Source organism: Lepidochelys kempii, chromosome 14 (genome assembly GCF_965140265.1).
Source record: "Lepidochelys kempii isolate rLepKem1 chromosome 14, rLepKem1.hap2, whole genome shotgun sequence".
In the NCBI taxonomy this organism is placed as follows: domain Eukaryota; kingdom Metazoa; phylum Chordata; order Testudines; family Cheloniidae; genus Lepidochelys; species Lepidochelys kempii.
The window spans coordinates 14,566,843-14,594,576 of NC_133269.1; the positions used below are offsets into that span (position 1 = coordinate 14,566,843).

The 27,734-nt window shown below is 47.2% G+C and overlaps 1 protein-coding gene across 4 annotated transcripts in view; it reads right to left on the reverse strand.

Moving 5' to 3' along the window:
- HID1 (HID1 domain containing) overlaps positions 1-22,332 on the reverse strand; it is a 47,583-nt gene extending 25,251 nt beyond the window's left edge. For 2 of the 4 annotated variants that reach the window (XM_073310379.1, XM_073310378.1), the window contains exons 1-4: positions 22,070-22,329; positions 8,481-8,630; positions 5,109-5,279; positions 1,500-1,613 (exon numbers count right to left, since the gene is read on the reverse strand). In XM_073310379.1, coding sequence (XP_073166480.1) covers positions 1,500-1,613; positions 5,109-5,279; positions 8,481-8,630; positions 22,070-22,135 — 501 coding nt within the window. In that variant the 5' untranslated portion in view covers positions 22,136-22,329. Of the gene's footprint in view, positions 1-1,499; positions 1,614-5,108; positions 5,280-8,480; positions 8,631-22,069 lie in introns of all 4 variants that reach the window. The other 2 variants (XM_073310381.1, XM_073310380.1) reach the window with 2 other exon arrangements.
- Positions 22,333-27,734: the final 5,402 nt, after the last annotated feature.

The window sequence follows — 27,734 nt, forward strand, 5'->3', positions numbered from 1 at the left end:
ATCTCATACAGTTTTGGTCTTGGTTTTCCTTGATATCCTACTTCAGAGGTAGCTCTGAATTCACAGCTACAACTGCATCCCCCTTTAACATGGCAGTAGGGTCCATGGATTCTCCAGGTCCAGGTTGTAAGACTCCATCTTAATGGTAGAGATGGTTGAATTAGGATGGAGCATTACATGTGATTTATGAAGGTTGCTTGGATCATGCCTGTACACTGCAAGGCTGGCTTTGTAATGCTCAGTACTTATGTAGTGGTTTATGTTTTCAAAGCACTGTACAAACATTAGCAAATGAAACAATAATCTCCACAGGCTCTCTCATCTGTATCAAAGATAACAGCATCTGCAATTTGTTCCATTCATTTGCCTCCTGACAAGATGGACAATGCCGACATCAGTGGGGCAAAGTTTGAACGTCACAGTCCTAATAGACTCAGCTGGGTAACAACAATAATCATCCTTAGCTCTTATATAAAGCTTTTCATCTTTAGATGTCAAAGTGCTTTACAATGAAGGTCAGTAGCGTTATTGCCACACAGAACATATTGTGGAGGTGGAATGAAGGTTGCAGGCACAGATCAGTGGCCTTTCAAGAATGTTACAGTTCAAATAACACTTTAAACGTTAGAAACCCAGGAAATACTAAGTTAAGAAGGGAGTCGCTTTTGAAATCAGATTTCAACTTCAGAAATGTGGGGCTGCTCACTAGATCTCAGCTAGGGAAGCCTAGGAAATGCCCTTTTACGTTTCAGAGGGATTTTTGTTACAAAGTGGCAAAGATACGAGAAGACATTTGGCCCTCTCGGTGAGCATTTCTATTTTTAGGTTGGCAGAATCAGGAACTCCTTATCCAATTCTATTCAGATTTTGTAACACAATCCCCCCTTAGCTCCAGATGTTGCTCACCAATTTGGAGACTGCTCCAACTTTTTGTGGATTTCAGCCTCAACCTCAGGCCTAGCTCAGTTGTATCATTGCTGTTGCTCCATGATCTAAGTTCTTATATGGCTCCCACCAATGTCATGTGTGAGCTCCTCTTGTTTAACAGTACAATGCTGCCCAGGGTAGACTTATTTCAAACCAACACGTCCACTGGCCACAGGGCAATAAATCAGTTAGGTTTTCCTGAGAGCTCTTTACTGAGCAGCATGTTTCGCAATTCATCCCTGTTATATACCAGCACACTGGCATTCTGTCCTGCATCCCTCACAGAGTAACCAGGTCGATATGCCTAGTTAAGAACCCTTTCCTCATTTCTCAGGATCCCTTCTGTCTCAATTTTAACTGGGTGATCTTCAGCTTGGCACCTTTCCTCTGCATCCCATCAGCTCATACCCACCGTGTGCAAGGGAAGGGCTGTCCAACTTTACCCAGGTGGACAGGAAGGAAACCTAATTTGGACTGGTATAGAGAAAAGATGGCTGCCTTATTAGAAACTGAATCAAAGCCAGGCCCCCTGCTCAGCTACCTGGAGCTAAATAGCAGATCCCCCAGCTTACCACAGTGCTCTTCCGGTGGCTCTGGACAGTGAAATCTGGACAGAAGAGCAGATCTGCAATTGCCAGGAGCAATGACTCAGCCAGGGGCCGGGCATTTTCATCCTCTTCATCACCCTGAAAATGATAAATACGGTAGAATAGTCTCAGCCCAAGCTTGAGAGTCAGTGCACAGTAATATTAATATAACATGGCAGCAGGGGAAGGAGGATTTTCCCCAAGAGCAGGCAGGAAAGAGAGATGGGGAGGAGGGGAGAAAATGGAGAGGTAGGCAACCCACCCGTTGGGAAGGTATGGTAGGGAGGAGTGAGAAGCCATCCCTGAGAGCAGGCAGATGGCAGATGTAGTCGGAGAGGGAGCAGTTTCATTGAGGATGGGCCAATCAAACAGCTGAGGGAAGGAGAAGGACTCAAGGCCTACAGATGTAGGGGGGACATGAAGTTGCCTCTTCGGGCTTTGTTGGGGGTTACAAGAAGTCATCAGAGAGCTATTCGTCTGCTTGGGATGCTCCAGTTAATACAGATGCTGGAGGAAAGGGAACCATTTACCTAGAAGAGGGACCACAGCTGTTAGGGGAGCAAGGAGTCACCCCACCATGACCAGGCGGGTGATCAGATCATGTACAATGTGGCGCAGGGATTGGAGTCACCTAGCAGGCAACAGAACTGAGGGGCTGCTATGGAGACGGGGGGGACGTCTCAGTCAGCCATGGCACAGCGAGCAGCTGCCTGCAGAGTGGATTTTGCTCTCTCTGGCATTCAAAGCAAACCTCCGCCTATCCAGAGACGGCTGCTAGCATCACACGTGGTTACTCCTCTGCAGCCGTTGCCAGGGGAACGTCTCCAGTAAGCCGCCAGCCCTGCCATTCAAAGAGCATCCTGGATGTCATGTCTTCCCCAGTACGACTAAATCCAGGCTTCTGCCAGGAGGGGGCGAGGCACAACGGCAGCTTATCGGTGACAGCCAGGCCCCCGTCAGTGCGCACACAAAGCCCTTAAATAACAGCAGGCAAGCCGAAGGGAGATAATAGCCTGCACTGCATTGACGTCTTTTAATGCGACATTGGGGAGGCCAATAACAGGATCCCAGACGCAGGAACAAGGCCGGGGGTGGGGAGCCAGCAATCAGCAGAGACGCTTCTATTCCGGCTTTGAAATCAGAAATGAAACAGAGGAGCCTGGAACTCAAAAGGGATATAAAAAGGATGATCTGCATCACCTCAGCCTGGGCTTCCAGACAAATCATCTCCCCACTGGGGGTATCTGCCCTGCAGGCAGCCGTGATTCAGACAAAATAGAACAAGCCAGTAGGTCCCACCCACCCTGGAAGCTGGGGAAGGTCCCTGGCTCCCAAAGATATTTCCAGGGGTCTCTTATCACTTCCACAAAACTGTGGTCTTCCTCCTTCCCCATCCCCTCCCCTCCCCGCAACCCCCAGAACTTTCATCCGGGGATCTTCCCTACTTCCACTCACAACCCCAGCAAACTGGGGTCTACCATCCACTCCCTCATCCAAAAACTGACATCTGCCACCCCTTCGACCTCAGCCACACACAGACCACAGCCCCTTCCAGGAGGCAAGTCTGTCCTCCCGGTAAAGGGGCTTTCTTCACCACACGTTGGTGACCTTCACCTCAACGAAAAGGTGGGGGACATGTTCATTTCTGTCCTGTCTGGTAATAGGCCAAGCGTCCCAGCAACTCCTCTTCCCCACCCCAGTTGAGAGGATGGAGCCGCCCTTCGAAGTGCATCGGGGCTGTTCCCAAATTAGTGGGTGAAGTGGAGATGAGGTATCACTACTGGATCAAATTGCTGGCTTCCCCACGGCATCCCAGGCCGGCCTTGAATACGGATCTCCTGCCTCACGCTATGGCCAGCCTTATTCAGCTGCTGCGGGGTAAGATTGGATTGGTTTGAACTGCTAAAACTACAGTGTTAGTTCATTCACCATTGAGGGGCCCTGATTCATCGGAGGGGCCCAAACAGAGTATGCATGAGGCACGAGCACAGGACAAATGGGCCAGGAGAAGGTCAACTGCACAGTCAGTCCTAGCTATACCTCTCCTCCCCCCCCCAAGAAGCCAGAATGCTTAGGGTCAATCACTGCTGGCCCAGGCAGCTGCTGAATAAAGTGCAAATTCAGTTCCTAACAATGGCCTGGCTGTATCCCCACACACAGCACATTGTGTTGTCCTTCCCAAAGCAAATCTAATCACCCAGCACACACAGACTCAGGCCCCCACAGGGGAAACTGGGTCCCCAGACACCTGCCCAAACCCACAGCAGAGAAAAAGGGCATCAAACCTGCCTCCTCCTGCTGCCCAGATCTTCCCATTGAAGTTGCTATAGGCAAAAAAGATTAGAAGGGACAGGCTGAGATAGCGCAAGGATTTGACTGCACCAATACTGCCCCCACCCTTGCCAACCTCTGTTAAACCTCAACGAAAAGCACTGTAGAACTACTCAGCTTATGGTGGGAGCAGCTGAACACAAAAGGACCAGTCTGCAGATGCAGAGTCTGCAAGGACAGTGCTTCTGGTACGTTAAGACCCGGCTGCTGTACCAGCAAGTGGGCAAGGCACAGTAACTGCTCCCCTCCTGACATGTCAATATTCACAGTAATAATGATACTTTGCACTTCAGCCAAGGATCCCAAAGTGCTTCATAAACATTCTACCTCGACGCCCCCTGTGATGAAGGGAAACGTTATTATTCCTATTTTACAGACAGGGACAAACAGAGGCTTACCAGGAGGTTAAGTGACTTGCCTAAGGTTCCACAACAAGTCAGTGGCAGAGCCAGAAATAGAAGCTAGGATCCACTTCTCAGTCCTTGGTTCCAACAACTAGACCATACCCCAGCTTAAAACTGAAAAGCTCAGTTCATGAATGGGCCACTGACCATGTCTCTTATGGCTTCTCTACACAATTAAGTTGCACTGGTAAAACTGGAATCTGCTTTTAACACAATATAGTTAAGTCTCTGCAAAAGGCGCAAAAGGCCTGGGACGCTCTTATTTTGATTTAAGAGTGGCATATGTCCATTTTAATTGAGCCTGTTTCCAATCCACTTAAGCTAAACCAAAGAAGCCTCTCTTCAGGTGAAATAAGAAGGTCCACACAGCCTTTTGCACCTGTGTAGCTATATCAGTTTAAATTGACAAATTAGGTTACATCAGAGCAACTTTCTTGTATGAACAAGCCCTTACTCATAGCTACACCCAAGTGACTGAAATGCTCCAATAAACCCATCAGCCTACGCTAAACAAACATAGCTGAGAAGGGAAGGAAGGCAATAAAACTGGCGCTATAGATGGGCTGTGTTGTTAATTTCAGTCCATCCCAGCATGCTCAGGATGGAGGCAGCTAGCACAAAGCTTCCGGTTGCTGAGGGGTGAGGGGGAAGAAGGGGCTTTGTCATCAGCACGTTTATGTTTCAAGGCTACAGCCTATCCCTTACTCCATTACAAGCCTTCCCACAAAGTTTGAACCCACTGAAACAAGGTTGTTCCCAGCTGATTAATGTTGGGCCTACCTCCTGCAGCTCTCTGCCTCCTGCAGCTTCTCCCTCCCACCCTCCCAAAGAGGAACCGTCTAACCCAGTAGATACAGACCCCACCACGGCCGGCCCCAGGGACAGTGGACCAGAAGAAGCCTCTCCAGTCAGGGTCCTCGAAGATATAGGGCAGGATGCGGGTGAGGAGCCGGCTGCAGTTCAGTATAATTTGCTTCTCCTTCTCCGAGTGGCAGCCGCTCTCCGCTCCCTGAACCAGCTTCTCTACCGCCTGATGGCAACAAAACAAAGGCATTAATCTGGAGTTGTATGGTTTCCGGACACACAGGCCCCTCTGCCACAGAATTATGAACAGCATTTGGTTCCACTTCCCAAGGGCTCGCTATGGTTCCTCTGGGGAAAATCTCTCTCTATGCTGCAGTTAGAAACGAGCAGCAGAAATGTACAATTATTCTAAACGCTCCTATGATCGCAGCAGGCATCTCTCCTTGCGCGAGATGTGGAAGCCAAGAGAATGCCTGTTGTTATTACTAATTATGTGTATTGACATAGCACCTGGAAGCCCCAGCCATAGCCCAGACGCTGTGCTAGCCCCCAAAAGCTTGTATGCTAAGAAGTCACTTTCTTAGAATACGCCAATTGGAAAGTGTAGCTCTCCAAAACAGAGCCTCCCGCCTCCTCTGCCCTCTCCCAGAAGAAGTGAATTTAGCACTGGTAGATGGTGCTGGATTGAAAACCCTATAGACTGAAAGTTCTCTGGTATCTACAGGACAAGGGCAGCCTGGCCAGTGGCCAAGCAGCCCAAGCTCCCCCCATGCTCTCCATGTGCTTTAGCACTGACCCAGGGAGCCCACCTCTAGGCTAAGAGGGGGGGTTCAATTCCCAGGGCCATCCAATGCTTGGCTTCTCTGCTGAGGCCACCGATGACAGGGAAATTGGGGTCAGTCACACTGCACTGCTGGTTTTTTGGGATGGGGACACTTGTCTTGCCAAACAGCCACTGCAGCTTACTGAGGCTGAAGGCAAACCACTTTATTTTCATGACAGAAGGTGAAGCTCTTTTTCCCTCCTAGGGTCTCCTGTCCTGGTCCTCCCCCTCCCCCTCCCCTCTCAGCATGAAAGCCAGGGACATTTACTCAGGATTTGACTTGTTGGTTTTAATTCACAGGCTGTGCCTCTCTGCTGAGGTTCCCAGCGACATCTCTGGTTCATTGACTTTGTCAGTTTGCACCACTGCCTTAACAGACATATTTGTGCTACCTGGGGCCTGGCTGTACTCTGCCTTGGGACTGCGTTTGAATCTATTGCCAGGTACAGTTACAGCTCAGTATGTTGTAACACAACCCTAGTCTGCACCAAACACAGCTGCAAAGGACATTACAATTGTGCCATAGCCCCATCTAAACCAAAGGAACAACAGTGTTACAAAATCCATTAACACCATGCGTAAGACAGGCTCCACCTCGCAGGACTAAACCGTAGTCCCAAATTGTGCTTTATCCCTACCCACATCCACGCTGTTGCATAGATCAGCAACGTGGTTAAAATAATGCACTTAGCTCCCATTTACATCACAAGAGCTAACCATCCTTTAACCATCCGGAGGGACAACCATGTTAGAACCAGGTCTCCCAGCACATTAGCCTCTGTTGGGTAGAAGACCATAGAGTTGCTTTGTGGGGAACAAAGTGTGGTGACAAATGCACAGCATGGTTCTCTCAGAAGTCTATAGTCGGTCTACACTAGAAAAGGAAACCATGCTAGTAACAGCCATGGTGGAAAATGGCTGCCAAGCGCTGCTCTGCTAGATCTGCATTCAATTATTTCTGAACACGCTTGTTGTTCACATGGTGCAAACCATAGTGCAGCAAGAACTTGAAGCATTATTAGTGCCAAGGCCTGGCTAGACAGGCTAAGTCTTGCTGACCAGACTATTCCCCAAGCAGCAGCAGCCAGCCATATCCTACTGGCTTTACAATTGACAAGCTCTGGCACGGAAAGAAATATGAATAGATGTCCCTTGTGTTGCAGACAGCAAGAGGGCAAGGGCGACAGAAAAGCATCAAGGGAAGCGCTAATCGGAGCTGCGTGGGAAACGGTTTTCCCGTCCAGCAAGAATTTGGTATTTCAAGATTTGTTGTCCCGTTTTGGGATGGGAAAATTCAAAATCTTGGGCGGGAAAAATGAAGAAAAAAAAATTCACTCTGGGTCATTCAAAATACTTCATATCAATTTTGACCTTATTATTATTTTTGAATTTTTAGTGTAAATTAACTAAAATTTCAAAACAAAAAAAGTCATTTGCAATCAAAGCAGACAATTTTCAAATCCAGCCTGGATGTTTTATAAAAGATCTGCTCTAATTCAAAACAGGAATTGATTCAGGGAAGGCCTCTATGGTCTGTGTTACGCAGAAGGTCAAACTACAGGATCCCAGTGGCCCCTTCTGGCCTTGGAATCTATGGAAAACTAAACTTTGTTTAGAAAGTGTCAAAAATGGGACACTTTGACAATTTCAGAACATTTTTTTCCAAAAATGTTTTGAATCGGGAGATTCATTGAAATTGACTCTTTCTCGTGAACTGTTTCAGTTTTGACAAATCTGCGTTTTCCAAAGAAAAAACTTTCCAACTCCAGTGCTAATGCCAAAGGAGATAGGGCAGTGAAATGGGGAAATAGGCTTAAGACTCTTTCCCATATCTATCCATCTGTGGCATTTTTAGGGTGACCAGCACCATAGTTGGCTCAGGCCCTTAGGGCCTTTCTGCGTTCCAGAAGCCGAGATTGTTGTTGAACCTTGAGGAGCAATCAGATGCTCTGATGAGGAAGCAGGAGCACTGGCTCCACTAAGGATACACAACGCTTGCATGTCAGAATCCTTAAAATATATGGCAGCCTATGTTAAAACCAAGAGTTGGGGAGGTGATGGGTGATGACTGAACTGATCAAATGCCACCTGTGGTTTGTGGTAAACCAAAAGAGGAAATGTGAGCAAACCGCCCATGCCCTGCAGGGCAGAGAGGGGAGCTGCAGTTAAACCTCAGGAGGATACAGGGGCAAGCAGCCCTGAAAAGGATCACAGGGAGTAGGGCAGGGAATGGAATTTGCAAGGACTTGGATCACTTTTGTATCTGCTCCAAAAATCAACATGCATTTCTGCTGCAACCATTTACTTGTTCATATGGCCAATACTTACAAATTCCAAGTCTGGACTTGGCAAGCATATGGGGAGCTGCTAATCACAGAAAGCAGCACCATGGACTGTCTTGTTGTCCTGTGTTTGTACAGCGCCCAGTACAATGGGGTTCTTGTCCATGATTCCTAGGCATGATGGTAATACAAGTGAGAGGCGCCTATTAGTGAAACTGATCCCTGTGCAGATCAACTCAACGCCTATGATCCACTTCAGTGTTGGGACTCTCCATAGGGTTGACTCTCACTAATTCCAGGTGAGAAGGAGAAGGCACCTTACCTTATAACACAGAGTGGCCAAGTTAGAAGGAGATTCTTCTCTCACTGCTCGGATTTCTGCAGCTGGCACAAGAGCAAAGACATCCTGCACTGAAGTTGCTGTGTCTGCCCAGAACTGGTCCCAGAAGGCATCATCCGTTGCCTCCACAGGCTGTGAAGAGACAAACCCAGAGTTACAGATGTGGATAGCAAGGACACAGAGGAAGAGATCGCTCTATGGAGGCCAAACACAAGCCATTCTAACTTGGTCAGCAATGGGGCCAAGCTAGGCCTGGTCAGTGCTCAGGAGCTGGAAGGAGAGACTATGCACCAGTATCAATCTATCAGTACTGTATAGTGGCATCTCTTGGTACCAAAACCTCAACTGTTATTAGACACAGCTGTAGTTGGATCCAGAACTACTAAACTGTATATACATTGTACCTGTGTTTATGTTGGAGAGGCCCAATGGGCACAGGCAGACTCTTTACATGGCATATTTGTATCATCTGCATGAATGTAGGACTCTGAGTCTTTTAAGGGGCCAGTGCTAACAACAACCAAAAGAGACTGTACACAAACATGACTCCATGTACAGAACGGCGTGTCTGCAACCCACGATGCACATGGCAAGTTCCGTGACTTTCACAGCATGCGGGCTGAGCTGCCTCTTTGCACTTTGCCAGTTCCTGGGCATATAGAGGAAGCTCTGAGTAATTGTCTGTAATTGCCTCAAGGGGCGGGATCAGGGCCCTTTGGGCTAGAGACACAGGGTAAAACGAGAGCCCACACCTCAAAGAGCTTACAATCTATGTCACGCCAAGGTGCAACAAGTGGATGAGACACTGGGGCTGAGAGAGGAAGGATAAGGCAACCGTAAAGCGGGCAAAACTACTGTACAAAACAATCGAGTTATGACAGTCTGATGGCTCCCTGCCCCACGAGAACATGCCTGCTCCACATCTGGAAACACACTTCTCCTTATCCAGTCTTCAGGCTCTATGAGGGGGAGACATGCCTCTCTTCCCAGCACTGCTGTCTCCCTTTCAGAGGATGGGAGCACATATTTTTCTCCAAGTCCTTTTACAGAGGTTAGAACAGGAGTTCTCATCCTTGGAAACGAGAGCAGTTTGTCAGGTTTCCCCTTAATGTCCATCTATACTCAGAAAAGTTACTCTGTGCAACTGATAGTGTTGGATTCCAATCTTATTCCCTCCCACTCACTTACAGACCAAGTGTCCTCAATTTATAAGTCAGAACAATGATTCTTCAAGCCGCATTCTCTCTGCCACTTGCATCATTACCACTAATAGAGATGCTAAAATTTTCAGGTCAGATTAAGTGATGATAATCAAAGCAGATTAGACTCCACTTCTCTCTGTTGTAGATGTATTGGATCTACAGGGCTAACGGGGATAATTGTCAACAGTGAAACAACTGCTGTATTTTTCAATAGTGAGCAGGTGTGAACCGGAGAGACACGGGGCCCAGATGTGCAACCCTTCCCATTGCAATCAGTGGAAGGACTTGTCTGCATAGGAATTTACCAAGCTGTGGAAGGGTTGGGCCTGCAAGGAGCAGACACTATATGTAGAGCAAGAAGGCTGCCACGGTTACACAGGACTCTTCTGAGCATCAAAAGCAAGTGAGCACAGAGCTCTGAAGAGCTCAGAAAGGGCTCAACATTTCATTCACCTCAAACCCAAACATCGCTCAACACTCAAAAAACCTGCCACTCACTGCAGAGAAGCCTCGCCACAAATGCAGGCATCCTTAACTAACCCACAGCCTGGGAGTGATCACCCAATTCAACAATGCTTCCAAGGTCTAAATGCAGGTGAGATATTCACCTACTTGCGTATTTATACTGCATAGTGTGGAAAGAGGTTGGTCAAGGTTTACTTGGTTAAAAATAGTCTTTAAAAAAATATCCACCTCTCCACACCCCAACAGAAACATTCAAATAAATGAACCAAAAATATGTCAGTTGTACCTGTTGCTTGACATGGCACCATCACTGTTGTTTTGAGGCTCTGTGTGTGGCTCCCACCCAGACCTGCTCCCCACTCAGGGTTAGTTTTGATAAAACTGTGACGATCATGACCAATGAACACAAAGGCCCTGGATCCTACAACTGGAACCACATGGACCCGTGGACTCCTGTGGAAACACACCAAAGTCTATGGGACTCCAGGTGGATCCAATTGCATGATTAGAACCTAGATTTTTCTCTGACACAGAGTCCTCATTGCTGAACCTCCAGCTGGGGAAGCATGTTTATATTTGGTGCAAAGCAGCAGTTTTCAAACTGCTCCATGGACCACTGCAGAGCACTTGCTGTGGTCTGTAGAGAGGTGGCTGGTCCATGGTACTCGCTCTTGTTCTCGCTCCCAGCTTCTAAGTCACATTAGAGAAGCTGAAATTACACTGACCACTTTGCTAATGTTATTCTTCCACGTAAGCGGCTGCCATTGTAGCCGCAAAGATGTTATGTGATGACAACTGGGATTGGAGATGGTCCATGGGACTGGAGATGGGATCAGTGACATCATGAGACACCGTCCCTTTCAAGACATGATCCACACTATGAAAAAGAAATGGGATCATCTCATTTAAAAGTGCCCAAAAGCCAGCTATAAGAGGCATGTGAGTGGCTGCAGCCAATGGACATAAGAACTCAGCACCAGGATTAGAGGCCTGGAAGTCAGGACTCCTGGGGTCTATGTCCTGCTCTAAGTATACTTAATCCTGCCTCAGTGTGAAGGGATGCACTAGACGACCTCTTGAGGCCCCTTCCACTCCTACATTTCTAAGATTCTATGCCTGGCTTTGCTACCATCTTACTGTGTGACTTGAAGCAACACACTTAACCAATGGGCTTCAGTTTCCCCATCTGTCACATTAAGATAATATAAGTTTTTCTGCCCCTCGCTGGACAAGTGAGTATTAAGAATGGCCCTACTGGGTCAGACCAAAGGTCCATCTAGCCCAGTATCTTGTCTTCCGACAGTGGCCAGTGCCAGGTGTCCCAGAGGGAATGAACAGAACAGGTAATCATCAAGTGATCCATCCCCTGTCGCTCATTCCCAACTTCTGGCAAACAGAAGCTAGGGACACCATTCCTGCCCATCCTGGCTAATAGCCATTGATGGGCCTATCCTCCATGAATTTATCTAGTTCTTTTTTGAACCTTGTTATGGTCTTGGCCTTCACAACATCCTCTGGCAAGGAGTTTCACAGGTTGACTGTGCGTTGTGTGAAGAAATACCTCCTTTTATTTGTTTTAAACCTGCTGCCTATTAATTTCATTTGGTGACCCCTAGTTCTTGTGTTATGAGAAGTAGTAAACAACACTTCCTTATCTACTTTCTCTATACCAGTCATGATTTTATAGACCTCAATCATACCTCCCCTTAGCCGTCTCTTTTCTAAGCTGAAAAGTCCCAGTCTTATTAATCTCTCCTCATATGGAAGCCATTCTATCCCTAATCATTTCTGTTGCCCTTGTCTGAACCTTTTCCAATTCCAATATATCTTTTTTGAGATGGGGTGACCACATCTGCACACAGTATTCAAGATGTGGGCATACCATGGATTTATATAGAGGCAACATGATATTTTCTGTCCTATTATCTATCCCTTAGACTGCTGCTGCACATTGAGTGGATGTTTTCAGAGAACTATCCATGACTTCAAGATCTCTTTCTTGAGTGGTAACAGCTAATTTAGACCCCATCATTTTATATGTATAGTTGGGATTATGCTTTCCAATGTGTATTACTTTGCATTTATCAACATTGAATTTCATCTGCCATTTTGTTGCCCAGTCACCCAATTTTGAGAGATCCTTTTGTAACTCTTCGCAGTCTGCCTGAGTCTTAACTCTCTTGAGTAATTTTGTATCATCTGCAAATTTTGCCACCTCACTGTTTACCCCATTTTCCAGATCATTTATGAATATGTTGAATAGGATTCATCCCAGAACAGACCCCTGGGGGACACCACTATTTATCTCTCTCCATTCTGAAAACTGACCATTTATACCTACCCTTTGTTTCCTATCTTTTAACTAGTTACCAATCCGTGAGAGCACCTTCCCGTGGCAGCTTTCTTTGCATAAGAGCCTTTGGTGAGGGATGTTGTCAATGGCTTTCTGAAAATCTAAGTACACTATATATCCACTGGATCCCCTCGGTCCACATGCTTGTTGACCCCCCTCAAAGAATTCTGGTTGATTGGTGAGGCATGATTTCCCTTTACTAAAGCCATGTTGACTCTTCCTCAACAAATTATGTTTATCTACTTGTCTGACAACATTGTTCTTTATTAAAGTTTCAAACAGTTTGCCTGGTACTGAAGTCAGGTTTACAGGCCTGTAATTGCCAGGATCACCTCTGGAGCCCTTTTTAAAAATTGGTGTCACATTAGCTATCCTCCAGTCCTCTGGTACAGAAACTGATTTAAATGATAGGTTATAGACTACAGTTAGTAGTTCTGCAATTTCACATTTGAGTTCCTTCAGAACTCTTGGGTGAATACGATCTGGTCCTGGTGACTTATTGCTGTTTAATTTATCAATTTGTTTCAAACCTCCTCTAATGACACCTCAATCTGGGACAGTTCCTCAGATCTGTCACCTAAAAAGAATGGCTCAGGTTTGGGAATCTCCCTCACGTTCTCAGCTGCGAAGACTGGCGTTGTGAGTTTGTAAAGCATTGGGGGCTCCTTGAACAGGAGATGCTATGCAAGTGTACAGTATTACTGGATCACCAGAAGACAAGGGGAATATCCAATATTAAAACACACTAACAAGTGCTCAGTCAGCCAGAATGCCAGGTTCACTAAACATTCCTGACCCTTAGGTTAGGAATAGAGGGTGCCTGGTGCCTCATGCAATTGACGTAATAAAAACTCAAAGACAAACAACAGCTCTTACCTAAACATGCTTGTTACTGTGCAGTGAGTGGTTCCATTGTGTTGGAACGCAGGGGGGAGAGATTAACGTGAGTTTAATTTAAAACATTTTCCCAACATCTGCTACAATTCTTTTGTTAATTTGTCCGCCTTTGCAACAAGCTTCTAAATGCATGCAAGGATCCTCAATTAGAGGCTGCCTTCTTCACAGCTCTGACACTGAGACAGAGGGAAGCACTCAGATTCACACTCTTCTAGCCGGGTATGAGGAAACAGCATCTTTTGAACTAGCAGCCCTAACCTCAGAGGCACTTAAGAGCTCTGTACAGGTGATGTGTCATTAAAACCCAAAGGCCAGAAAGCAAGAGGAGCAGCCGGGCAGGCCAAAACTGGTAGAGCAGGTTCATTTAATTGTGGTTTTGTTCCTTAACACTCTGATGCCAAGAACCTTCCTATTATCACTGCCCTTGTCTTGCTCCTGCCAGCCATGAAATGAATCCCCCAGGCTCTCTCCACCTAGGAAAAAAGGTGCTTAGACACAGGTGACTGCTCTAGTACAGAAACCCTTTTCATTTTACCAGATTGGCAGCCCAGCAAGTCCCCATCAGACCCCTTTCCAAGGGATTTTTCCAAAGAATCCAGCATGCTGCCTCCCATAGGAGATCGCTGTAAATGCTCGTGAGTTTAGGGCCAGATCTGCAAAAGAACTCAGCTCATTAGGTGCTGCGCTGTTTTGAAAGTTTGCCCACAAGTGTCTCAGTGGGAACTGCTGGGTACAGAGCATTTTTGCAAATCTGAGCCTTACTTACATGCTTAAAAGGGAGCTGAGCACTTGAAATTCTGGCTCTGAACTCTTGAATATCCCTAACTCTAATTGTGTAACACACATAATATCTCATACTTCTATAGCACCTTCCTTGCGGAAAGATCCCATACCTTTTCCAAACTATATAATCACTTCATCTAGCACTGAAATGCAGCCATCTCTGGGGTGACACACAGCTGCTGTTTTACAGTGTACAACAATATTGCAGATCAGTTTAAGATAGGAAATGAAAAATAACATATTCAACCAAAACTACAAGGGAAACTTAGGGAGGCGGAATAGCAGCTAGAATTTTGATCAGAGCACTAATGTTAATGTGATGGCTGCCCAATGGGTTACATTAACACACCATTTCCTGGTTCCTTCATGATCACAAGAAGTCAATTTTACATCGCCTCAAAACAGGTGGCACCAGCACCATACCACTTACGAGTACAATCCTGGGACATTGGTTCAATACTGACTCAGGAGAAAGACTTCGCTTTACTGAGTCATTAACACCACTTCCTGCAGCCCCTGGCTTTTTCTTAGGAGCCTCCCTCCAAATACTGCTCAATATATGTATGCTCATCCCCTTGACAGAGCACTATTGGATCTTTACAGAGACTTTGGTTTGCTCACACAGAGTCTCAGGGGGGATTAAACAGCAATTGGCCCAAACTGTGATTGAGTTCACCAGGTGTTCTGCTATCTGGTTTCTAAAGTGGGGAGGTGAGGAGAATCAGAAAGCTACTTCACTCATCCATCATGAGCATCTTAAATCTGAAACCCTGATTATAAACATTTAGGCACAGAATGTAGTAACAAATACCATTGCAGCTAGGCTCACAACGGCCTGTGTGTGCACTTGGGGCCTTCGTAAAAGGATGTTTGGGCAATCCTGCTTCACAAGGCTCAGCATACCCATTGGCACTGCTATTAACTTCAGCAGCCTTAACTCTTCAGAATGAGCACACGGCTCAAAACAATTAAGCCATTCTTGGTCCCGAACCGTAACACAGCATGGTAGCGTGCACCAAACAACAGAGAAGCCAGACTTGGCTCCAATACATTCCAAATGTATTCGTCTTGGGAGACGAAGAGCAGCAGGCAATGATCAGTGGGGTCACATTGCAGCAAAAACCTAGTATTACAGGACTAACAGCCAGGTCTATCCTCTGAGACCACAGCCTTAGGTCATCTGGACAGAAAAGGCCTGAAGTCAATACACAGGCTGCCCGGTTGCAATTCTCTAAAAGGAGACAGCCATAGAACAAATATGCAGCTGTCTGAGCTGAGCTTTCCAGGGTAAAGTGCTAAAGAGAGGGTTGTTGGAGCCTGAAGCGGTTGTTGAGAGTACAGTGGGCAGAGTTAAGGCTGATGTGGCACATGGGGGTGGGGTGGAGAGGACTCCTATCTCCAACCCAGATACAGAGGGTGAACGTGGTTACGAAGGGTGTGGTGAGAGGGAAAGGGGAGATGAACGCACAGGGTTAGAGCATCAATTATACCAGGCACCTTAATTGAAAGTTGCCTGCATGTTTTCTGTCTTATTTCTCAGTCTTAGTTTTGCATTAAAAGTTTGGGTTTGGTTTTTTTTATTGTGGGAATTCAAAGAGGAAGCAGCTTGGATGTCAGTGATCTTGCCAGTTATCAAACACAGAATCACAGCCCTGAAAAGGATCCTTGTGCAAACAGGACACGTCACAGGAAACAGAAGAATAGAGCTGCACGAATAATGGCCTATAAACAGGAAAAGGCCCTGCGGTCCTGCCCCACTCATTTGTTATTGTCATCATTGTGTTGATCTGGCTAATATACTAATTTGCTGTCACTCAGAAACTGTCATACATGACCTCAGTCACAGTCAACATTTACCATCTTATCCCAAATGCCAGTGCTCAGCACTGCTGGGGAGTTATTCCTTTAAATAAAATGTTTGTCCCCAAGAGTCCATTCAGCTTAGCTCAGGACTGGCCTTACAATTTGCAAGAAGTAAGGCAGAAATTTAGGGCTTGCTAACTAAAGGTGTGAATTTAACATGGCTTCGTTAAGATGCTTTTTGTGTGGACACTCATTCAGAATTAAAGTGGCCTTAATCTGGTTTAGTTTAATTGACAAATTTAATTCTGAATGTGTGCGTCCACATAGGGGTTTAATGCAGTTTAACTAATACACAGTAAATTCAATTCAGATTATTTTTCCTGGGTATCCCTGTGTAGACAAGCCCTACAGAGGGTGCTCTGAAAGCTCAATCAGCCACTTGCCTGACCTCTGTATCCACCTGTTGTCTCTTGTCCACTGTCTCCCCTCTCACCACTGCAACTATCCAGTCTATTTACATTATAAACTTTTTTGGGATAGGGACCATGGTTTTGTTCTGTGTTTGTCCAGCACCTAGCACAGTGGGGTTCTCTCCCATGACTGGGGCTCCTTAGTGCAACAGCAATACAAATAATAAAATAAATCATAATAATTGACCACCACCTCCAAGTACAGAGGTGGGTTGAAGGGAATTAGTCCATGAGCAGTCTCCCCCATCAATCCCACTATCAAAAAGGCCATGACATGATGGGGATACAGGGGACACCAAAAATCCAGGGCCCCAAGGAGTAACTTGCCTTGTTTATGATCAGGCTAGACATCGCCCTCTCCTCTCGTACCCACAAAGACACTGAAGATAGGACAGTCTATGCAATCCCATAGAGATGAAATGAAGGAGAACTGCAATGTGAAGACTATTAAAGTCACCCTGGAGCACCTAACTGACCTCCATGAAAAAGGATTCACGAGACCCCATCCACCCCTGCGGTAGCCTGGACAGCCTGATGGTTACTTTGTGACAACTAATATGCATTTACAGGTGTGTCCCTGCTTTTGACCCAGGGCGCGCACACAAGGTTAAAGCAGGTCTATGGATGGACCTAGTGCTAATGCTCCCAAGTTAGAGAGCCCACTTTGATTTTACCTGCCCAGGCCAGAGGCTGCACACTCATTTGTGGGGGGCAGGTGTGGGGGAAGAGCATCTTGAGCTTCACAACAGCGCCCTCTGCAGTCAACAATGGAACAGCATGGAGAGATTCCATAGCAAGCCCTTTGCCAGTTCTCCACTGCTAGAAGAATGGTGGCTATAACACAGGCTTTTGAGGAGGAGGAAAGGGGTGTCATGGAACTTTGGCAGGGGCATAGAGAAACACCAGCGGTATAAAAATATAGTCCTAAAAGCACAGGTGCACCTGACAGATGAAAGGCTAACCCATGCATTCAAGGTTTTCTTTTGATGAAGCCAAGACTGAGTTGCTTGAAAATTTTCAGAACCAGGTTAATAGATTACTAAACTGATGTCTCTTTAGACACCGGGCATTATTTTATCAGGCTCAGATTAACACCTTATCAAGATAAGGCAGCTGCACACCAGTGTGAGAAAGACCCAAATGTTTTTTTTCTATCTGCTCCCTCTCATCTCTTTAAAAACAGTTACGTGGCTAGCACTAAAACATGACAAGAAAATATCAGAAGATCGTGAATTTTATATTATAGACTGGTCACTTCCTGAAACTCTAAAGACTATTTTATCATTAATCTATTTAGGGAGAGGGAAAGTTAATTTGTCTAATGATTAAAGCACTCCTTGGTTTGATTCCCAGCTCTGCAACTGACTTTTTGTGATACCCTGGCAGGTTGCAACCTCTCTGTGCTTCACAGTAGCCATCTATAAAATACCATCTAAGTAACATGAGTGTTGCGGGGAAGGGGGAGGATAGTTCATTCATGATGATAAAGCATCCCGAGATCCTCAGATGAAAGGCACAATTAGTATTATTAAATGGGCATTAACAACTTAAAAATCATATCTAGATAAATTCCAATTATCCAAACAGCTCAGGGGACAGATCTGATTATAATACAGGTATACGAGCATTATAAACACATATCTTTCCTTTGTGATTACCACCAATTTATATAATTAGAACTGAAAGCACTTTGAAAATCCAATGTACTATTCACACTTTATGCTATTTGTTGGCTTTTAGCATTTTTCTTGCCATTATAATTGATTAAGTCAATTTCATTTTTGCTTACAGTCAATTTCACTTTCAGGTTCTGGACCCCTCATTGTTTGGGTTGAAAGGAAATGTTTATTTGCTGATTTTTTAAAAACTGACTCCATGTGTGACTTCCTGCTTGCTCAGCTAAAGGTTTTAAGTTACCAGTGATTTAATGAAATGTAAATTTCCATTTGTCCTGCTGCCCAGTGTTAGAAGAGAAAGTAGAAAGAGTAGATATGCTGCTGAGAGAGCAATGCTTAGTTTGGGTAAATACCTGTGGGGAAACTATCCAAACCAACACAATATTTTGTTTTTAATTCCAGCAACTCAGCGGACTGGGAGGTTACATGGAGATTGTTACCTCTATAAACTCAGAAGATTGCAAGGAAGCCCAGTGTTGCGAATTGCACATGCAAACACCAGTGCCCTTCTCAAATATCAGAGTAGCAGCCAAGTTAGTCTGTATCCGCAAAAAGAAAAGGAGTACTTGTGGCACTTTAGAGACTAACAAAGGTATGTAAATATGGGTGTTTCATTATCCCACCCTCTTTTACGCATGGCATAAGTTTCACCTACATTTCTACAGACTCTGCTAACAAATCCAGCCAAGAACATAGATTGTCTTTGTTATATTCAGTGTCACGGTGAACTTTATCTCGCTACATATGTCAACAAACCAGAGGAGCCACGCAGCCTTCTGGATCTGCAGTACAGGTGACTGCCCTGCTTAGAGCTTTATTTGTAAGCTCCGGACATGACAAGATTAGGTGATGGAGGGGCAAGTGTTGCATTCATTTTGCAATCTTGCCTTCTATAAACACGCTTTCAAATGGTGGAAGGAGAATCCAGAATTGTAGGGATTAGGCATCTATGACTATATTAGCACTCCTCACTAAAATGAAGCTATTCTCTCTTTGTTATTCATTCCCCAAACCAAACCTTTGTCCCTAGACCCCTATGTTCATAAATGTTTCCCTTTACCCTGCACCCCTTTATTAATAAGTCTCTCACTTCCCCCACCCTTCCCTCATTTCTCTTCTCCTCCAGTCACCTTTCCTTCCACTACCACCTCCAATTAGTCTCAGACGATCCATCATCCCCCTGCCATCAGAGATCCTTTAGGGTGGCAGCCCTCCACTGTAGCTCAGAAATGCTTAGAGATGCTAGAGTCCAACGAGTAACATGTGCTGCCTCCATTAGACTCCCATTATCTGCTGTCCTAAGAAAAGGAGACTTCAGCTCAGTCCCAAACTAAGATCCACAGCTGCTACTTCACCAGGGCAGCCACCTTCCCTATAATATACACTTCCGATTTTTGTTTCACTTCCTTCTCCCGATTAAACCTACAGAGATACAGCATCTACTGGAGCACAACAGATTTGATCCTCCTCTGATACAAGTGGCTCTTAGCTCTTCCCCATCAGTGTGTCAGGGTTAGAATGAAACTAACAACAATCATATCAGCTATGTCAGTTTCATTCAGCTACCTCCTGTCCAACAGAGAGGATTCTCCTGAAGGGGCTATATGAAAATGCATAGACATGAGAAAAAGTGGGGGAATCCTCTGTTGATTTAAACCTTGAACAGCTGAATACCATAAGAGGACAGAACCTGCCTTATCAGATCAGAAAATTGGTCCACCAAGCTTAGTAACCTGCCTCTGGCAATAGCCAAAGGCAGACGCATCAGAGGATAATGAAGAAAAACATAATGCACCTATGTAAGTGTGAGATGTTGAATAGGGTGAAAATCCTTACCGACCCCTATGGTGATGAGCTGGTGCCCTGAAGCATAAGATTTGATTAGTATCGATTTCCCTTATTTTAATAAATGCATCTAACATCTAAAGATATGAGTTCATATACAGATTTCATCACAGCTAAAACTGAGTCTTGACTGGATGTTAATCCATGTCACAAAGTCATCACACAATTTAGCACATAACTGCCAATCTCAATACAGGGAAGGCTCAGCAGTGGAATAGTATGGGCTACTGGTGGTCAGGATTGAAATGCATTGACAGAGCAAGATAGGGAAACTTGTACAGCCTGGTTCTAACTATAGTTACTAAGTCCTCAAAAAGAACAGGAGTACTTGTGGCACCTTAGAGACTAACAAACGTATTAGAGCATAAGCGTTCATAGGCTACAGCCTACTTCATCGGATGCATAGAATGGAACATACTGTAAGAAGATATACATACACATACAGATAAATTGGAAGTTGCCATACAAACTGTGAGAGGCTAATTAGTTAAGATGAGCTATTATTACCATTAACTTGGGTTTGAATAGAGACTGGGAGTGGCTGGGTCATTACACATATTGAATCTATTTCCCTAAGTTAAGTATCCTCACACCTTCTTGACAACTGTCTAAATGGGCCATCTTGATTATCACTACAAAAGTTTTTTTTCTCCTGCTGATAATAGCTCACCTTAACTAATAAGCCTCTCACAGTTTGTATGGCAACTTCCAACTTATCTGTACGTATATATAATCTTCTTACTATATGTTCCATTCTATGCCTCCGATGAAGTGGGCTGTAGCCCACGAAAGCTTATGCTCTAATAAATGTGTTAGTCTCTAAGGTGCCACAAGTCCTCCTTTTCTTTTTGCAGATACAGACTAACACGACTGCTACTCTGAAACTAGGTCCTCACTTTCCTCAGAACTAGAATCCCCCAGCTGTTACAAGGCAGCAGATACAAAGCAGAAGGGCTGTAGATTAGCACCAATACATTAAAACCACAGGTCCCAAATTCCAATCCTAATCTTCAGAAAATGGAGATAATCTAACTACATAGCATGGCAAGGAGCAGTGTAGTGGTGAGTGTGCCTTTCTCCCACAGAGAATTTCCCCTTACTCAGGTTTGCATGCTTGCCCAGGTACAAGTTAAAGATCCTATGGCACGACAACTCTCCACCTCTGTCCATAAGCAGTACTGCAAGCTAACTGGCTCTGTGTGTGGGATGGTGCTGACATCCAACAGCTGTTACACCTACAGTCACTCTCACCTGTGCCTGGAAGGCAGTTATTATAGGGAGAAGCACTAGCTAGGGGAGGTTATAAAATTCATATCATTTATCCAGGCTGCCAGGCAGGGTTACACAGATGTAGGGATACTGTGAAAGGTGTGTGATGGGAATGGCTCGGGCACATGGGCTGTGGCTTCCTTGTCACTGCCCCCTGCTACCCTCTGCTCCAGCCAGGTCCCCTCTACCTGCAAGGCCCAGTCCCAAGGATCCTGCCTTAACCCCCCACCCCACCCCCCTTGCCAGTCTAAGCCCCAAAGAGGGACAGTTTACAAACTGAGAACCCTCAACTGGCTTTCCTTCTGGTGGGTGCTATTTAAAGGCATAGGGAGGTGCCACCATGCAGGGCTTTGAGGGAAACCCAGCAGCTGTTATTAAAGGGCAGGGTTACCTCCTTCCAGGGGATCCAGGAAACGCACAGAGGAACCTCCTAGGAGTCTCCCCCCAAAACCAACACCCACCCGCCCAGGAGCCTCCAGGGTCCCAACCAGCCCCCCAGGGGCCTCCTCCCTTAACCCAACCCCCCAGGCTGCCCTCACCCCGCAGCCACTCCCTGCGCCCGGCCCTCAGCTGCCCCCCTCGCCAGGCGGCTCCCACCTGGCTCATGGCGGACCGGCCCCCTTATTTTCCCGTCTGACACGCAGATCGCTGCGGCCGCTTCTCCCGGTGCCTCCCCCGCCCAGGCCCTAGGGGAGAGGGGCCCTACGGGCGCCCCCCGTCCTGGATCTCAAGGCACATCCCGGCCCGGTGTCCCCGGGACACCAGCCCCGCTCGGTTCGGTTCGGTCCGGTCCGGCCCGGCCGCTCACCTGGGTCTTGGTGGTGAGCTGGATCACCGCCTTCCTGAAGTTCAGCTTGGAGTCGGCGTTGCCCATTCTCCCGGCCGGACCTGCCCGAGCCCAGATCCGCCTCGGCTCGGCTCCTCCCGGCGAGTCCCTGCGGCGGGCAGGGCCGTCTCCTCCCCTCCGTCAGCACGAACAGCGCCGTTCGCCCTCCTCCTCTCCCTACGCGGCCTCCATCCCCCCGGCCCTCACCTGCCGCCGCGGCGCTCCCCGCCTGTCAAACCCAGCCTCGCAGATGCTCCGGCCGGCCCTCCCTCCTGCCACAGCCCCTCCTCCTCCTCCACCCTTCCCTTCATCCCTCCTTCCCTCCCTCCCTCCTGCCACAGCACACAGCCCCTCCTCCTCCACCTTCCCTTCATCCCTCCTTCCCTCCCTCCCTCCTGCCACAGCACACAGCCCTTCCTCCTCCACCTTCCCTTCATCCCTCCTTCCCTCCCTCCTGCCACAGCACACAGCCCCTCCTTCCCCCTCCACACAGCCCCTCCTCCTCCTCCACCCTTCCCTTCATCCCTTCCCCCTCCACCCTTCCCTTCATCCCTCCTTCCCTCCCTCCCTCCTGCCACAGCACACAGCCCTTCCTCCACCTTCCCTTCATCCCTCCTTCCCTCCCTCCTGCCACAGCACACAGCCCCTCCCTCCCCCTCCACACAGCCCCTCCTCCCCCTCCACCCTTCCCTTCATCCCTTCCCCCTCCACCCTTCCCTTCATCCCTCCTTCCCTCCCTCCCTCCTGCCACAGCACACAGCCCTTCCTCCACCTTCCCTTCATCCCTCCTTCCCTCCCTCCTGCCACAGCACACAGCCCCTCCTCCACCTTCCCTTCATCCCTCCTTCCCTCCCTCCTGCCACAGCACACAGCCCCTCCCTCCCCCTCCACCCTTCCCTTCATCCCTCCTTCCCTCCCTCCTGCCACAGCACACAGCCCCTCCCTCCCCCTCCACACAGCCCCTCCTCCTCCTCCACCCTTCCCTTCATCCCTTCCCCCTCCACCCTTCCCTTCATCCCTCCTTCCCTCCCTCCTGCCACAGCACACAGCCCCTCCTTCCCCCTCCACACAGCCCCTCCTCCTCCACCCTTCCCTTCATCCCTCCTTCCCTCCCTCCTGCCACAGCACACAGCCCCTCCTTCCCCCTCCACACAGCCCCTCCCCCTCCACCCTTCCCTTCATCCCTCCTGCCCTCCCTCCTGCCACAGCACACAGCCCCTCCTTCCCCCTCCACACAGGCCCTCCTCCTCCTCCACCTTCCCTTCATCCCTCCTTCCCTCCCTCCTGCCACAGCACACAGCCCCTCCTTCCCCCTCCACCCTTCCCTTCATCCCTCCTTCCCTCCCTCCTGCCACAGCACACAGCCCCTCCTTCCCCCTCCACACAGGCCCTCCTCCTCCTCCACCCTTCCCTTCATCCCTCCTTCCCTCCCTCCTGCCACAGCACACAGCCCCTCCTTCCCCCTCCACCCTTCCCTTCATCCCTCCTTCCCTCCCTCCTGCCACAGCACACAGCCCCTCCTTCCCCCTCCACACAGGCCCTCCTCCTCCTCCACCCTTCCCTTCATCCCTCCTTCCCTCCCTCCTGCCACAGCACACAGCCCCTCCTTCCCCCTCCACCCTTCCCTTCATCCCTCCTGCCCTCCCTCCTGCCACAGCACACAGCCCCTCCTTCCCCCTCCACACAGGCCCTCCTCCTCCTCCTCCACCCTTCCCTTCATCCCTCCTTCCCTCCCTCCTGCCACAGCACACAGCCCCTCCTTCCCCCTCCACACAGCCCCTCCTCCTCCTCCACCCTTCCCTTCATCCCTCCTTCCCTCCCTCCTGCCACAGCACACAGCCCCTCCTCCTCCTCCACCCTTCCCTTCATCCCTCCTTCCCTCCCTCCTGCCACAGCACACAGCCCCTCCTTCCCCCTCCACACAGCCCCTCCTCCTCCACCCTTCCCTCCTAGCCACATACAGCCCCTCCTCCTCCCCATCCCTCCTTCCAGGCTGCCACACACAGCCCCTCTTCCTCTCCCATCCCTGCCTGCCCCTTCCCATCCTTTCATCACTGCTGTTTTTCCCCATCCCTTTCTCCCCCTGCACACAGCCTTTCACTCCTATATCTGGTGCTACCCAACCTTCTTCTCCATTCCAGTTTTTTGCCATCTCCTCTCTCCCACAGCCCCATCTTCTCTCAACCCTTGAGTCTCCCTTCTCCTCTCCTACATGTACCCTCAAAGTCCCTATCTTACCCATTCTCCCCTCTCCACCTTTTACTTCTAACTGGTCCTCCTCTCTGTAATCATCCTTCCTCCTCTGTCTTTTACATCCTTGCCAGTTCCACCTCCACTCTTTCTTCTCCCTCCTTCAGAGTCCTTCCTCCTCCTCCTTGTCTCATCCCTCCCTTTCATCCCCTCCTCTCTCAATCTCTTTCCCCTTCTGTTGCTCCCTCCCTCCCTTTTCATTTCTCCTCCTCTCAATTTCCCAATGCCCTTTTCCTTATCCTTTCCCTATTATATCACTCCCTTTCCATCTCCCTGTGTCACCTTCCTCTTTTCTGTTACACCCCTTCCCTCTTCCTCACTTGGCCTTTTCCCTGCTTCATTTGATCTCCTCTTCTTTTCATAGTAACAGCCGTGTTAGTCTGTATTCGCAAAAAGAAAAGGAGTACTTGTGGCACCTTAGAGACTAACCAATTTATTAGAGCATAAGCTTTCGTGAGCTACAGCTCAGAAGTGAGCTGTAGCTCACGAAAGCTTATGCTCTAATAAATTGGTTAGTCTCTAAGGTGCCACAAGTACTCCTTTTCTTCTTTTCATCTCTCTTTCCCCTTCCTGCTTCCTTCTTTGCCTTCACCTGCTTTATCTGTCGTTCTTCCCACTCCCTTGGTTGTGTCCTGTATCTTATCTTCCCTTCTCTTTGCTTTCATCTCCAAGGACATTTTTCTATGCTAATAGGACACAGCCTGAATCTCTCATCTCCTTGCTCTTCCTCATGCCTCTGGTAGGCCAGCAGCCCAGCACTTCTTCACCTTCACTGTATTCTCTTCTCCCTCCATTTCCTTTGCCCCCTCACCTCATCATCCTATCCCTCTTTCCATATCCCTCTCATTCCCATATGTCTGCGTGTTTCTCCTTTCATGCCTTATGCTTAGCTGGTCTCAGGCCCAAACTTTATCAGCAGTACCATCTTGCCACCATTTATCATGAAATCCTTCACATCCAAGAGGCAATAACATTTGTGTGGAATAGGATTGTGAATTGTACGGAAGATCCAGCAGGAAGATGGAAGGGGAGGCAGGGTTGGCAGAAAGAAAAAGAGAACCTGCTTTTCTCCTACCTTAACTGAGGCCCAAATCCTAAGGGCCTCACTCAGTTTTCACTCCATTGATTTCAAAGAAAGTTTTGATTAAGTACAAAGCCACTTTGCAATGGAGTCACTGGCTCTTCACACAAGTGAATGGATCTACATGGCTAGCGCTCTTTCCAAGATCAGGGTCTAAGAAAAGATTTGGCCAATACTGAGCCGTTCAAAGTGTGCTCTGAACTGAGGTACCAAGCACCTGGTAGAGGACAGTACGTTTTTAAGATGGCAAAGGGGAGTATATTTTTATGTTTACAATTGTCTTTAAATCTATTGGCAACATGTTTTGTACCTTCTAGTGCTCCTTGGACTAGAAGTACGTCTCTCTGGCGGAAGTAAATTGCATTTTAAAGGCTTGGATCAATTAAATGAGTTTATTCTTATAAAATAATAAAAGTTTACCAAACTTACAAAACAAAATTGTGGACAGGTCCGCAGATGGCATAATTCTGTGGTTATTTTGCCTGCATATTACCTGTCTAGAAATCCTCACTACCTTGTCACATCAAGGACATAGATCAGATCTGAGACCTCAGTGTAGATCTAGAGGAAATTACCTTCCCAGAGTCACATGGCATGACTATCACCTTCTAATGATCTAGGAGTTTACATCCGATCATTCACACATTCAGAATGGCCACACTGTATAGATAGATGAGGCTGATTTGTAGCCGGGAGCAGAATCTTTTTTATTATTATTATTATTTTATTTTTCATAGATAAGATTTTTTAATTTGTTCATTAAACTGCCTGTGGAAAGGAGCTGGAGTGCAGGATCACCTGAGTCCCGGGCATGGATGTCAGACCCATCACATTAACTCAACAATGCAGGATACTGTAACAATCCCCAGGATTGAAAGACAATCCTTGATCCTCATCTGCAGCTTGATTAGAGGAAGGAAGGAGACATACAAATTGGCTACTGATTTTTTTAGGCTGTGGGAGGGAATAGGGAAGAAGTTATTTGGAAATTCGTTATCCCTCCCCCCTTCATTTCCCTTTCCCACCATGGTCCATGAGGCCCTCTGAATTGTGACCACCCATCTTCTAGTAGAAAGCTTCTCTGGAGCCAAACAGTGCTGCTCATGGATTGACCAGAGTCTTCTGATACATATCACAGCATTTAGGAATGCACAATGTCCGCTGTTCTTCTGAACACGTACACTGTCCTTTCTACCTGAAACAATCTCGGAACTATTAGCAATTATCTTTGAGAACTCACGGAGGACGGGTGAAGTCCAAGAGGGCTAGAGAAGGGCAAACATGGTACCTGTCTTTAAAACAGAGAACAAAGAGGGACCCAGGGAATTATAGACCAGTCAACTTAATTTGTGCCGGGGCTTGCCAGGTCTGAGCCCAGCATCTCTCGGTTTGGAAGCTCATAGCCCCAGCACCTCTGGGCTTGCCGCATCAATTATGAAAGTAAAAAAATTGCTTGAGCCCTGGCACATTTTTCAGTACAAATTAAACACTCCCAGTCAGCCTATCTTCAGTACCTAGTAGGATAATGGAACAAATTATTAAACAATCAAGTGTAAGTACCTGGAGGATAATAGGGTTATAAGGAACAGTCAGCTCAGATTGACAAGAACAAATCATGCCAAACCAACCTAATTTCTTTCTTTCATTCGTTACTGGCCTAGTGGATTGCGGGGAGGGGGGGAGCATTAGTCATGATATATCTTGATTTTATTTAATAAGGATTTTGACACAGTCCCACGTGACATTTTCATAAGCAAACTAGGGAAATGTGGCGTAGATAATATTCTAAGGTGGAGTGCACAACTGTTTGAAAGACTGTATTCAAAGAGTAGTTATCAATGGTTCACTGTCAAACTGGGAAGACATATCTAGTGGGGTCCCACAGAGATCAGTCCAGGGTCTGGTTCTGTTCAATATTTTCCTTAATGACTTGGATAATGGAATGGAGAGTGTGCTTATAAAAATTGCAGATGACATCAAGATGGGAGGGATTTTGCAAGCACTTTGGAGGTCGGGATTATAACTCAAAACAATCTTGACAAATTGGAGAATTGGTCTAAAATCAAAAAGATGACATTCAATAATGACAAGTGCAAAGTACTTCACTTAGGAAAAAAAATCAAATGCACAGATACAAAATGGGGAATAACTGGCTAGGTGGTCGTACTGCTGAAAAGGATCTGGGGGTTATAGTGGATCACAAACTGAATATGAGCCAACAACGTGATGCAGTTGTGAGAAAGACCAATATCACTCTGGGGTGTATTAACAGGAGTGTTGCATCCAAGACAAGGGAGGTAATTTCCATGCTCTACT